Here is a 14,641-nt window from a genome sequence, read left to right as displayed (position 1 = left end):
TGTATTTTGGCAAAGCATGTTTTATTTTTTTGTTCACTTAGCACTATGGCCGGCATCGGTTCATTGCACTGGAACGCACACCTGTTGCTGGCTCCCGACAGAGCAGCAACAATTGCGATCAAATGCTGGACGCAAGCTGTGACGTGCGGACGGCCACACAACAACCTGCCGCAACACCGAGAAACTGCGCTCAACCAGGTTAGCCGTGCGGAGAGACACTCATTAAATTGTGCCATTGGACAGATGTCTAGCCCGAGCTGCCGTACCTCCACAATAAAAAAAAAGTATTTTTTTTTTAAAGATGCTTTTGGCAACATGCGAAAGTGCGAATTTCGGGCTCAGAATTGCCAGGTATCATCAAAGTCTGTTCATAGTGGTAAAAGCACGACACTGTCCAATGACACATTGTGATCGTTCAGCAAGCAGAATGAGTGATCGCTGAGAACAACTAGTGAAACTTTTCAATCTGCAAATGTCTTAGTAAATGCAATGATGAAAAATGTTGCGACACCAGCAGAGCTGAAACTCGATATAACAAACCTGGATATAATGAAATAGTGTATATAAAGAACTATCGGATATAACAAATAAAATTTAATACAGTAAACAAAATGCTTTCTTGGCAATATCAGGGTGTAAATAGCGAATACTGGACATAACCATGCTATTTTTGTGCCGGATGTAATTTTGTTATTTCGAGGTAGACAGTAGTTTGCCTTTTACTGTCTGGGCAATTCAAAGAGGCTTGTTGCAGTAAAAGCAGGAATGATGACAAATGATAATACAGTAACAGTGCAATAAAACATTACAACCTACGCATGCACATCACAAACGCTTAGATGGCTCCACACTCTCGTGCGAGATCTAAACAAATGAGAAAAGTGTGACCTTAATTCGGCGCATCAGTTTAGTTCAGCTGAAGTGGGTGACGCCTGATGCCTGTTACATCCAAACAAGGCATCACACACACACTGAACCTCTGGAGTTGCCTGGTAGCTATGGACACGACTGGCTCACATAATTTTATTTCAAAAGTTAGGCCTAACGAACGAGAGAAGCTCAATTCTAAACTGGCAAATGCTGTAACATATAACAGGGCATTACTTTACACAATGTATGTAGGGAAAATCCACAGCATGAAAAATCCACAGCAGATAAAAAGAATCTAACAGTACATTCCACTACCTGGTGTCATAAGTGAACAGATGAATTGCACCTGGATATTGAAAATGCACATTTGACAAAGGAAAAACATAACATTGTGCGCTCGATCACGGTGGAAGTTGTCGCATGCATCCAGCAGAAGTAATGCTATGCGAAAAGTGAAAAATTAAGGTGACTGACGAAATCGACTTACTATTCTACACATTGGAACACATAAGCACATAAGCATAAGCGCAAACGCATTCACTGTAAGCTAGCGGTAATCCCTGGAAATTAATCTCGCACTCTCTCTTGAATGTAAACAGACACAAATTGCCTATGATCCACGCATTCATCTCCACAGGCCTCTAAAATGAAAAAAAAAAGAAAAGTTTTTTTTTTGACTGACCCTAAGAAATGCTTGCCAAGTTTAGTCACATTTAGAAATACAGCAGCATTCAATAGCATATTTCTACTGCGCTGACAATGCTGAAATGCAGAACGGAATCAAGGGCAATTTATTTCGGAATGCTTTCTTGGAAAACAAGCGCAGTGTGAGTTGGCGCTTTCGCCACATTTAACGTGAAAAAAGAAAAACACTGGATTATTTCTATAACCGCTCTTCGAGCAGTGCTGTGACTCACTATCGATTATATCTATACATATAACTGCTTCATGACTTGAACAATGCACCGCTCCCCAGTTTTACCAGAGAAATGAGGTTGTGTGAGGAGATACGTCGATTTGCAGTCTTCTGTGACTTGGCTTCATCCTTTGGATAGCAACTACAATAAGGAGCTATGCAGCGTAGCCAACACTTCCATTTAAGCAAGGGCACCTGCGTAATTTAGACTGTCACCTATCGCGAAACAGACGGGCCTATTTTGTTAATTCTCCTGTGACATCTTCAAGTGGATCTCTAACCCCGTAAAGCGCAACATAAGTTTCTGATACGCCGAGTTTGGTACCTCAGATGTATCAGATTTTAGTGCAACAAACCCTGTGGCAGCATTTTTGATACCCTGGAGTGAGATTTCAATTGCGGATAGTTCAGAAAGCTCATCACTATACTGTCCTTTTACTTGGAAAACATTCCATTCCTTATATTGCATGGATATACTCTCCATGGCCACAAAACAAGTTCTTCCAAGTTTCGTTAGCACGGAACTGTGTTTCAGCTTTTTAGGCTGCAAAGGTAATGTAGGCCAGTATCTAAAGCTTTACTACAAGATTCAACCGGCTCCAAATTAAATATTGAATTATGGGACGTAAAGTCCTCAACCAACACACTGGCTATGAAAGGTGTTATATAGTGGGGGGGGGGGGGGGGGGGGCAGTCTGGATTAATTTTCACCACCCGGAATTTTTGAGCGTGCAGCTGATGACCTCACGCTCAAGAGGGCAGCTCTGTTTTACAGTTTGTTTTTTTCTGATGTCCTCTTTTCATACATTGACGCGCACGCAAACGACACTCATTCAGCCAAAGAAACAGCACCTTCGTGGCTGCCATAGCTTGAAAAGTATGGCATGCTTCACTCGCAAGACAACCTTCCCGCGGACAATCTGGGTTAGATACGCAACTGTGTGTGGACAGAGCCGGGCCGCACGGCAACATGGCGCAGTTGCAATGTGAGCTTTCGTGGACGCAAAAGTGTGTCGCCCAGTGACGGACTCTCGGGAAGCTTGCGCTATGGCACCTTTAAAAGTCAAACATTGAGTGACTGCCTCGATAACAAGTGACGGGGCCCTTTCTTCCAAGCAAGCGCTAGGTTCTTTTGGGCTAACAAGATGTGTTCTTTGTTTTCTTACAGCATTATAACGAAGAACAGTCAGAGGATAGACCTCGAGCATTATTTCCCTCAGGAATTTATACACGGAAACAAAAAAAAAAAAGCACTACCAGGCATCTTTAGACCATTCATGGGGCATGCATTAATTTATGCATGCGGTAGAGATGTGAAGAACTGCGATTGGCAATTAAATGAAGAAGGGCCAAACCGATGGTCCAAGCCTTCACGTGTTTCCTGTTCACAATGGGCCAGGAAAGAAGAGCTACTGACGACCAAGAATACCAAACCATTACAACGGTGTCCCAAGATGGCCCCATTTTTAATATGCACTGTTTGAAAGATACCATTATTTCAAGGAGCCAGTCTGCACCCAAACTGTGCCTACTACTATCTTGAGCTTTCGGGTTGTGAACATGCCAGCATGTCTTTTACTAGTCCGACTTTGTCTGCAAATGGGTATGCGATACTATAAGCAGCAGAAACGGGCATGCCTGCTCTGACAATCCGAAGGAAAGGATTACGCGGTCACAGTGTTCAAGTCAACACACATGTGGACAAAAACAAATCGCCATAACTTAAACGGCGCCGCAAGGAAAACTCGCAGGTACATTTCACCACACATCCCAAATGACCCGCACTCAATGTCAGTGTGATGTGTGAAACTTGAGCCAGTCTCTCTGACATTCAGTGGCACGGATTTTTTTTTTTTTACATAGATCGAGAGCTTCTGTGCCCCGACAAAAATGTATGAGACTCGTTGCCGTGCCCTAAGAATAGGGTTGACTGCTGATGGCCTAGTTGTACACTGACTTACGTGGTCGTCTGACTACTTATGAGCATTTCAAAGCTTCATCTTGCGCTGTCAGCAATGACCTTGCAGAATCTGGACTTTCGTTAGCAGTGGAGCGACAAGATGCCATGGCAACAGTCAACTGTAGACAAGCACACAGACAAACACATGCCCTGGCGGTTATGGCGAGGGGACCACCTACAGAGGTAATGGCCTGAAAAAGGTGAAGCAACTGATTTCACCTCAAGCTATGCATTTTCACACTTTCTGGAACCTGGGAGCTGGCGGTGGTGAAACGCTTCTGGTGAGCAGGACACGCGGCCCTGCCCGAAGACATGCCTCAAAATTGCGATTCATGAGACTGGCAAGCGAATCGAAACCGGGGCAAAAGCCTGAGAAAACGAAAGAGCAGCTACCCTTTGGCGACGGCGACGAGTGAACATGGTGCGACAATGACACCCACAACAATGCTGCTAGCTAGAGGTTGATTGCTGTCGTGGTTGGAAGTCAAAATTCGCGAGATGCGAAATTCGGGCCCAATCGCCACGTGACGCCGAGTCTTGTATGTGGGCGACACTAACGAAAGCTTAAGGAACAGGAATCCGGGTACACTGCCGGAATAAAAATGCGTGCAGCATTCTACCGACACATAGGCTGGCGGAGTCATTTCCCAGTCGAAGTTTCCAGCGAGTGTCACGATATACCACTTTTGGGAGTTTCGCTTGAGCTGTCGACGCAGGCAAGCCTTTCTGTGCTACACGATGCAATCCTCCTCACTCAAAGTCCTCTGGGACTGCCGTATGAAAAGCTAGTCACTAGCCGTTTGAAGACAAAAAGAAAAGAAAAATAGCTCATCAAAATGTGAGCTGCCAAACGCTTCTTCCTCTCAGCATCTACGTCTGGTGATTTGTTACATTGACAGGATTCTTACAGGCCAAGGGACACTGCCGTGCCTAGTACAGCCATATTTCTAGAGTCTAGAAGTGACGCATCCCACCTCAGTCACTAGAGGGCAGCGGCAGCACCGAGATGTCACGGGAGGATGAAGCTTAGTGCGAAAGCTCCTCAAGTGGCCATGTTTGGGGTCTATTCCCACCAAATTGCTGCAGCTGCAAATGAGAGAAATGGTTGCTAGTGCACGTTTAGTGCTTTTCTGCACTAGACGGCTGGAATAATACAACCAATTCACGTCAGACGTTTCGCGCAATCAAAAAGCGGATCCAACTGCATCCCCAACTTTTGGCTGCGTGGTTGCCAACAGCGTGGTTGCTTTCAGTTGCCAACCGAGTGAGGCAATGGTTCTGGCTTGTGCGAGTGGAACGGCCAGATTTTGCATGCACATTCCAGTCACATCTGCATCTGCAGCTGTGTGTGGGAATAGACCTTTAGAAACAGCTGCAGGGAATTGGGCGACACCAGAACAAGCAACACCTAGGAGGATAAATTCCCTGGCAGCGTTAGTGTGGGCAGAAAAACCTAATGAAAAAAAAAAAAAGAAACACAATGGGACAGAAAAGCCTAAAGGGGTGCAATGTTTACAAGTACCATCTCGGGGTGCAGAATGCAAAGTTGCACCAATATGCTAGGTTGCTATGGCAACCACAACAACTGCCCGGGACATTTGAATGTGTCACCACCAGGTGGCACCAGCATACTAGAGTTTCAGAGCTGGTCGACAGATTGGCTGACTGATTGTTCGACTGACTTGTGGGGTTCGAGGTCGCAAAGCAAATACTGGGGCTAAGAGGAGAGACGTTGTAGGGAATGGCTCCAGATGGCTTCTAACCATCGTCCGAGGGTTTCATGACAATATCCGTTCGTGCCAGCATGCCGGGAAACAAATTTTCTCCTCCCAGGTGTTGCTTACTCTGTGCGCTAACGCAAGCAAACATCACAGCTTGCTTTCCGTATACGGCCTTGGCTCCCTCAGCATGGCTTGCTCTAGACTGCTGTCAGGCAGCCGTGATCCGGGAAGGAGTGCTGCCGACGCCCTAGCTCCAGGGTCTGCCGACGCCACGTGGTGCGCCACGGAGGACGGACTTCGGGGACATCGGGCTCACGTCGGCTCACTCACGCCAGCCGCCATCAGGTGCCTTTGTCACGGCTGCCTGCGTCACAAGCGTGAACACTTTGCACTCTGGGATAGCGTCACAAATACGAACACGAGGAAAGAAGAGAAAATTTCTCACAAGAAGTGCTTGGAAGTAGCCAAATGAAGAATCAGGTGGCTAAAGTGTAGCTAAAGTACTAACTGCTTCTATATAACTGTTTAGTATAGAATGCTGCTACTTAACTAACAGTTTAGTGTTTTAGTGTCCATAAACTCTTGACATCACACAAAGACAATATATTTTCCTACCCAGAATGAAAAAATAAAGGAACCGAGGTCAACTGTCTCCAAAGTTAGACAAAAGAGCCACAGTTTTTCACCAGCCTTTCGTATAATGAATTGGCATCTTGAGTCACAAATGCCACAAGCAAAAGAGCTCGAGCCTTTTATGCAGACCGTGCGTGGAGTGACAATCTTGCACAAGGTAAAGCAAAGCAAATACAGCTCATATATATATATACATATATACATACATATATGTATATATATATATATATATATATATATATATATATATATATATATATATATATATTGAAATGGGGTTTATTGCAGCTCGTTCGACGGATCGCAGGTAGCTCTAGATCACGAGTCCTAGCGCTTCGCATCAACAGCCCGAGCTCGTGTCTTGCGCCGCAGCGGTGGCAGTCCGCACAGTGCCACATGCATATTACCCACTACAATATATATATATATATATATATATATATATATATATATATATATATATGTAGCAGTGACGTTGCTCTACATAACCTGGCAGGCGCCTTTGTCATGGCTGTCAGGTGATGTACTAATAGTAATAACAGAGTTAATAATAATAATAATAATAATAATAATAATAGAGTATTTAAAGGGACACTAAAGGTTACTATTAAGTCAACGTGGACTGTTGAAATACCATCACAGAAACCTCGAAACGCTTATTTCGTGCCAAGGAGAGACTTATTTTAAGAGAAAATGCGTTCTGAAGCGTCCGCGTACCTCTAGCGCAGTTCAAATCGCCCGCCCTCCGATCGAGGAGAACTGACATCATAGTCTCATAGTGACGTTGCGCCATCGGTGAGTAGAACGGCGTCCGCAGACGGCGCTACGGTTTTTCTGCGCAAAACGCAAACGCGCGGCCAGAAACAGAGCCAAGACAGAGCCGACAGCAGTGCGAAAGCGGGAGTATGGTGGCTAGCGGAAGGAGGAACGCATTACGTCCCACGGCACACGGAGAGTCCGTTTTCGTTAAACTATAGGCTGCGGCGAGCTCGCAGCGTGGTCGGCTTGGTCTGTGAGCCTTTTCGCACTCGCAACAGGGCATAAAAAAGTGCGAATCGACGCAAAACTCGGCCTAGAAACGTGCTTCGCCACAGCCAAGCTGGCATGACCCAGATGTCGTTTCCCGCACCGCCACCAGGCGCCGCTACTATACCGCAATACGCCCATAAGCTGGTACTTCATTCTATGACGCTAACTTCGACGCTTGTCGCAATGGACCCTGACACCGACAGATTGGCTCGCGATGGTGGGCTCAACTTCAGCGATTTGAGCACCGACGAGCGCAACCTGCTGCTGAGGGCTCGCACTGCCGGCGTCGTTGCGTACTACGACGGCGGCCTCGACACCGGCTCTCCGGAGCGGGAAAGCAACGAGGGCTTCCCACGACATCAGATGGACGTGGCATTCTCGCTGCTTGTCCCAAATGAAAGTTTCGCGAGCCAGCAGAACCCTCACAGCACGACGCGATAACGAAAGTACTGAAACTCCAAAGCGTGCGCGGCGCAGGGTCGAGCGCGCAGAGTCGAGCGAAAACGAAACCTTTCGAACGCCCATATTACTGAAGGGCAACGTCAAAATGTTATTTTTTCTTAGAATCGAATAGACGTAGACAAGTAGCATTTTTTTCCGTTTTATAATCGAATGAAATGATATTTTTAATACGAGTAGTTGAGTATTAGTAACATAAATTACGGGGAGACCTTACGTCATCGGTTTAGTACCGGAATGTCGCTGGGGGGTCTCAAATCGTGTCATGTATTTACCTCAATTTCTCGGTTACTAAAGCTCTGTTCGCGATTATATTGACGCCTTAGACGTTCTAGAACATTGCTCTACCACTTTAACTTGACTTTCTGGTAACCTTTAGTGTCCCTTTAATGTTTTACAGCAGCAACTATGTGCTTTGAGGAACGCCACAGTGGAGAGCTACAGATTAAGATCTTTTAATCCGCTGCCTAGGCTTAATAGTCTAAGCAAAGCTTCAGGGCAGCAAGTTTACTAGGTTCAAGTTTACTAGTGATAGAGCTTAATACTGCACGAGTACTTCTGCGTTCCATCCCCATACATGTGTGGCCACTGCAGCGGTAAATCTAACCCCTGACCATACGCCCAGCAACAGAATGCCATGGCCATCCTGGCAGGCTGAACAGCAAATTCCGACGCTATTATTACCGATAGTCCTACTTAATGGTGGTATAGTACTGCCAAGTTAGGAACAAAATTGGCTGGTTAAGCACTTGACTACTCACTTGGTTGGCACATTGGTTGGCACTGCTGGAACCACTTTCTGGCCAGTGTTGGCCTCTGCTGAAAAGAAACACAAAATGAACACAAAAGTCAAGAGGCAATGACAACCAAAACAATGTGCAGTTTGGCTAACACAGGTTTCACATTGTCACGTCTTTCTCCCTTAGGTGAACTCGATTTTTGTCACAGACAGTGCTCAATGTAGTACCCAGTAGACACTTTCTACCTGCGTTATGGTAATAGCATATCATTTATACTCCTTTCTTCTTTTTTTTTCGTTATTGCTGTTCCGCTGCTTTATAATTGCTCGTATAGTTTTGTAGCTGTAGCTTTCCCACTTCTGCTTTTCTTTTACACTTCACACTGTCTGCTGCTTCTTATTTGTCATGGCTACTAGGACTAGTCAAAGTTGCTGTTTTTGATTACTTTTATTCTTACGTAATGCAATTTGGCACCCTTGTTTTGGAAGACAAATATACTGTAAACATCACATCATCTATGCACTTCAACTCCATGTTGCCAACTCTGGCTGGACAGTGTAAGCTACAGGTTGTGTCAACCAGTCGCAACAGAAAACCAGAAGGAGGGCTCCCCCATTATCCACCACTGATCGCCGTCTGCGCAGCGATCAGGAATCGGTTGTCTTCCCCGTTCTCTGAACTACGAAGCAAGCTCTCGTTGCTGATTGGCTAACACAAGCCCAAATGGAAGAAGCTGAAATAGTATACACACTTAAGTGGGAGCTTTCGCTTGGGAGCTACCATATAAATACATGGGACCAGAGAGACCGTCTTACTCGGCTACCACTGCACCAATTGGGCCACCAACTTTTTCAGAAAAGTTCTCGAAAATTGCAAACATTTTGGGAAACTCAACCACTCTCAAGTTTACAACACTGTAACTCGGCAATGAAAAAGAACGCTGCACATCTGTAAACTGCACATGTTAATACATCTAAAGCAAATTGTAATGCGAAAAAAATTCGTTTTAATAAATTTGGTATTCGGCAATGAATGATATGGTTTGATATGAATGATATGGTACAGTTAAACCTCGATATAACGAACTAACGAACTTCAACAAAACAAAATTCTTGATATAACAAAGTATTTAACTTTTCTTAACCTCTTGTCCATAGGACACCACGTATTTAGAACCTCAATATAACAGAATTTCACTGACGCTGCAAAGGAATGCCAAGACAATAAATCGAAACTTCCGTGGACGCAGATGGTCAAATGACTGAATTACAAGCAGCTGCTTGCAAATGCACCTCTCGGGAGGAGTGTGGCGTAAGTTGGCGCACGTCTCAGCTGTGGCTGCGCATGGTATAAGCGCAACTGAGCGCATATGCAGCCGCGTACTCTACTCTAGATGTGATCTGCCGTGTGTGCAAAGAGTGCGCATGCCGAGGCGGCGTGGCACCATGTAAGCTGTCTTACCCCGCATCTAGAATAGGAGGCTGCGTAATCTGGAGTTTCGGTGAACCGTTCGAGCGAGAGGCGGATGAAGCATTCGCTCGCCGCTTCCGGCACTTTTCCTGATAGCGTCGCCCCATTGTGGGGGCAGAGTGCATGCGAAAGCGTGGCTGGCTTCGCTTAATTCGTACCACCAAGAAGCAGCCGCGTACTCTACTCTACTGCCAGGTCTACTCTACTCCAGGTCGACGTACCTGGCACGAAACCATATCATTCGTTGCCGAATACCAAATTTATTAAAACGAATTGCTTTCACATTACAATTTGCTTTTCTTCAATTGCCCAATAATTCGGGAAATTCTGAGGCCCCTTTCCGTGTAAGAAAAATCAAACGGCTGCTGTGCTTATTTGCACTTCTGTGCAAAGGTTTTGCTGCTGTAAAGCGACAACTCAAGGTGAATTTCGCATATAGTCCGCACACCACCGACTTTACTGTTAAATTTAAAAAATTTTTGTTGTGCCAAAATACAGCATTTCCAATGGAAGGTGGGAGCAGGAGGACTGCCAGGTCAGAGATGCTGCTGCCTGAGTTCGCGCTGCTGGGGTACACGGTCGGTGGCGGCGAGTGTTAGAATTAGTTGTCGCAAATGCTCACGCGTTCAAATTACCAGTTCTTTTCGCACACTGAAATACACATAACTAAACTAAACTGGAAGTTTGAATTGACTACATTCCACTGCACCACATCCCCTAAATTGCACGGGACATAAGTTATCAAAGAACATTTACAGGACGTTGGGTCTTGTAAATGCACACTGCAAAGTTCAGAAGCTGACTGCAAGAAATCAGAACAGTGCCTGAACTTGAGATTAATGATGCAGCATCACAATGGAAAACACAGTGCAGAAGTTGGGCAAGAAAGAGTGGACTGGACACAGCCCCGAGAAGTTACCAAGAGTGACAAAACTATCAGCGTGCTTTGTAGACAGCCGACACTGATGCGTACTTTTGTGTGCGTTTGCAAAAATTACCAAGAAATTAAAGAAAAAAAGAGATAAAAAAAGAAAAAAGGCCTAAGGCTATTGACAGCTGCTCCGAATGCATACACCGCACTGTCGCTCGATGTAATCTATAATAGTTATGAGGGTATAGGTGAACTTTTGTTGAAGAAAGTGTGTACGCAGAAGCGAAAATAAAGACTGATGGATTGACTGACTGAAATAAGGATACAGTGTTACCAGGATGAATTTCACTGACCTGATGAGTTGAGCTGCTTGGTTACAACTGGCTGAACAGGTGCGGCGGTCGGCTGCAAGGAGACGTTGCGAATGCATCAGCATTTGTTCTTGGTGCAGCAGAAAAATCATTCATGACAAAATTGCCCACAACAGAACATGCTGTGAAACTTCTCCCCTCTTCTGACATAGTGCATTTGTTCGATTGTAAGGCGAGGGTGCAATTGGGGTGCTCGGGGTGCAGTGACATGGAGTAGCCAAAGGGTAATTCAGACTTGGCAAGGATTTCCCAAAATAATGAATTGCTAACAGAGCCAAAACGCCAGATAGCGATAATTAAAATAGGGAAAAGGAGCTTCAACACACAGAGTGTGGATTATATGCAAATTTTGACTTTAGCAGTGCTTTCACAGCAGCACGAATCTTGCCTTTTGACTTCAGGTGTGGCTTTACGGCAGCACGAATCTTGCCTTAGAGTGTGGCTTCACGGCATCGTACCATCTGCTGCCGTAAAACCACACTATGAGGCGAAATGCGCGCTGCCGTGAAGCCACACCTAAAGGCAAAAATCCCGTATGGGGTCGGGGGTGACTTGAAGACTAAGAATACTGAGAAAAAAAAATTCCTCATCTTATATTCAAACAAATATCGTTGTTCAACTTGGAGTTGACATGAATAGTTGCGCACAATTTAACCACTGCTATAGGTGTGGCTGGGATATCCACACGTGAAATATTTCTTCAAATGTAAGCTGCATCACCGAGGACAACCCTCTTCGAAAAAAAAAAAAGAAATGAAACCAATGTGCATAACTTGTGCCGGTAAATACATACAGCAACATTCAAATGTTCATGAAGGCGATCCAGCACAACTGTCAGTGCAAGGCAAAAGCTCCAGAAACAATCATGTTTTGCATATTCAGCCAACGCCACCTGCACTGATGGTCTCAGCTTAATTGTGTCGCAGCTTCGTTCCCCGGCAATGTATTTTGCACTCACACTAGCCTGCACCCAAAGGATAAACTCATGTATAACGAGCACCAGCATTAAGCTTCTTGAATGTTTTGGTGTAGCTTACACATTAAAAAAAACGATCTATTTAGAGAAAAGACGTTCGCACAAACACGAATGACGAGGACATACACAGGTGCTGAACTGTGCCTACTGGTTTACTGCTCAAAGACAAACTTTTTTTAGTAAGCGCTTTGGTAGGCACACACGCCAGGCCAGCTGCATGGCGAGGAAGACAAATAACAAAATTCTGGCACAACCAATTTCACAATGAATGTCGACATTATTTGCGATTAACACTGAAGGAATGCATCCACACGGCACGCTGCCACCGCAGAGGTGCATTACGTACGAGAATCGCATTCCTCTCTCGATTCCCACTGAACGTGCTGCATCATTCAGTGGAGCCAGATCGATTCCATCAAAGCAGTGAGGAATTTTTAAATGACTTTTTTGCCATTGACCATTTTGCCATGCTGACTGGCACATAGTCCTGCAAGCTGGCGTCAGTGGCGTATGCTCAATGGACATGCCCAGTGACTGAAGTTATGCATCAAACAGAGAGGTTCAGTGAAGAGCGGCACATATTTACACAATGCCACACGCACACCAACTCGCATTAGTCGGACAGTTGGTTTCGGGCCCTGTTCCTACAGCACAGCAGCCCAATGATTTAACCATTCTAACATGGCCTACCCAGTGACCCAGGTCGGCGGGGAAAAAGGTTACAGCCTCAGACAGGTAGATAAGACAGTTAGCCCCCAGGAAAGTGCATGAAGTACCCTAAGACTGCTAATTGCTTTAAAAAGTAACATATAGATGAAAGTATGCATTTGAGCGATAAACCATTAGTTTCTCTTCAGCGCCTGCGTGTGTCGACGTCAATCATGTTTGTGTGAACGTCATTTTTCCAAGTGTGCTGCTTCACCAAAATCATAGATCACCAGACTAGTCTGTCAGTACCTATTAGGCAATAAAATAATTTGGTGTGGTTAAACGTGCTTTGTCGCTTTGCTGCTTCTTTTGGGAAGCAGAGTGAGGCACAATACACTCGACTTGCGTTGATTCGACACCGACGGAACCGATGAAATTGATCTAATTATCCAGTGGGTAAAATTAAACAAGATGCAGAAAAAAACGCCATAACACACTACTAATTTATTTGAGAGTGCCTGATTCTAGCGTGCCCTGAATCAAATGCAGGCCCACTTTCCATGTGTCCATTGTAGAAAACTAACGTAGAAATGTGATTAAAGCTCCTTAACAAAGTAGAAATCTAACGCGTACCCAATTTTTAGCAAAAAAAAATAAGACGGGGGGAGGCGAGGGTCATGTGTTGCCCAATGGCAGCCTGTTTCCTAACGTCACCTTCGCCACACGGCATCTTCGGTCAGCTTCGCCGCGATACATACCTCTTATGCGGTAAAACATAGAAACGTCGCGACGGCAGTTTCGGCTGGTTATCTGGTTGCACTGCGCATGCAATTTTCAGCCCAATCTTCCCGAAAAGAAAAAGCGCGCGCTAGAAACGGGTAAATACTGTAATCGTACATAGTGAGCTGCGGCCACTGCTGGCAAAATTTTCCTAGGACAGGCCGAAAACAGGTTTTCAATGGGAGATGACATGTGTCAACACACACACTGTCCCTTAAGCTCCGCCAAGAGAGACGCTGCCACTAAAGTGGCCGCTGTTGAAATTACCATAGGGGTCGGGTGCGTGTGTGATGACTGGCCACGTTCGAATCATTCGGCAAAGGCCAATTTTAGGATCAAAATAAAGTTGTGCTCTATAGAAATGCTTGGGCACCAGCCAGGACCTTCGGTCAGGATCGAACAAACTGAAAATTTGAAGTAACTGGGGTCACGAAGTATACTGCATATGGGTACCTGGGTGCTGTGATGTGATTGCGGGGAGTGTGCGTAGAGGGTAGCCTGTTGTAGGAGCTCAGCAACTTCGTCGCTTGCCGAGTGATTGACACCAAGCTGCCAAGGAGATGGTGAAAGAGAAAGAAAGAAAAGAGGCATTAATCATGTCGCTTTAGTACATTCACCACAACTGACTTGAGGACAGCACCTCGGTTTGTACTAGTTGTCCCAACCAAGATGAAGAAAGTTAAAAAAGAAAGAAAGAGAAGGAGAGAAGCTTTCTGAGCAGATGGAACCAACTCTATGTTTGGCGACCCCCATAGAAGCCTCTTGTATTTTTTTCTTGTTGATAAAGTAATTATAGTACTGATTAATTAAGCTTAAAGGAAAGCCCACAGTAGTTTTCTTTTAAATATGGAAGAAGAGCTAAGCAAGAAGTAACACGTAGCAAACAATGACAACTGGTGTTTTAAAATGTGCTCTACAAATCTCATATTGACATTGTCACCACGAAGTTCACAATTGAAAAGTTAGTTGTTTAACAAGGCTTGGTGCTGGGCCTAGTTGGTTCATGGCATAACGTAAATATAGAAGAGTGCAAAAAAGGGCACGGACAAGTTAGCTGTTAAGTGTTGTTAAGTTAGTTCTTTATTAACCACTAATTACGAAGTTAATAAGAACACAAGAAAGCAAGGCCAGAACATGACACTGCTAATTGAACACTGGGACGTGCTCACGTGTACTCAACACATGTTGAGTTTTCAG

The 14,641-nt window shown here is 45.0% G+C and overlaps 1 protein-coding gene across 1 annotated transcript in view; it reads right to left on the bottom strand.

The window, feature by feature from the left end:
• The window catches only part of LOC135907191 (EF-hand calcium-binding domain-containing protein 14), a 47,932-nt gene continuing 33,291 nt past the window's right edge, over positions 1 to 14,641 (bottom strand). Inside the window, exons 10-13 of the mRNA XM_065438875.2 lie at positions 13,898 to 13,993; positions 11,023 to 11,074; positions 8,350 to 8,407; positions 1 to 5,831 (exon numbers count right to left, since the gene is read on the bottom strand). Coding sequence (XP_065294947.1) covers positions 5,822 to 5,831; positions 8,350 to 8,407; positions 11,023 to 11,074; positions 13,898 to 13,993 — 216 coding nt within the window. The 3' untranslated portion in view covers positions 1 to 5,821. The remainder of the gene's footprint in view (positions 5,832 to 8,349; positions 8,408 to 11,022; positions 11,075 to 13,897; positions 13,994 to 14,641) is intronic.

Source organism: Dermacentor albipictus, chromosome 9 (assembly GCF_038994185.2).
Source record: "Dermacentor albipictus isolate Rhodes 1998 colony chromosome 9, USDA_Dalb.pri_finalv2, whole genome shotgun sequence".
NCBI classification, from domain to species: Eukaryota; Metazoa; Arthropoda; class Arachnida; order Ixodida; family Ixodidae; genus Dermacentor; species Dermacentor albipictus.
Note: the sequence above shows the minus strand (reverse complement) of the source record. Positions and strands in the feature narration are given on the sequence as shown.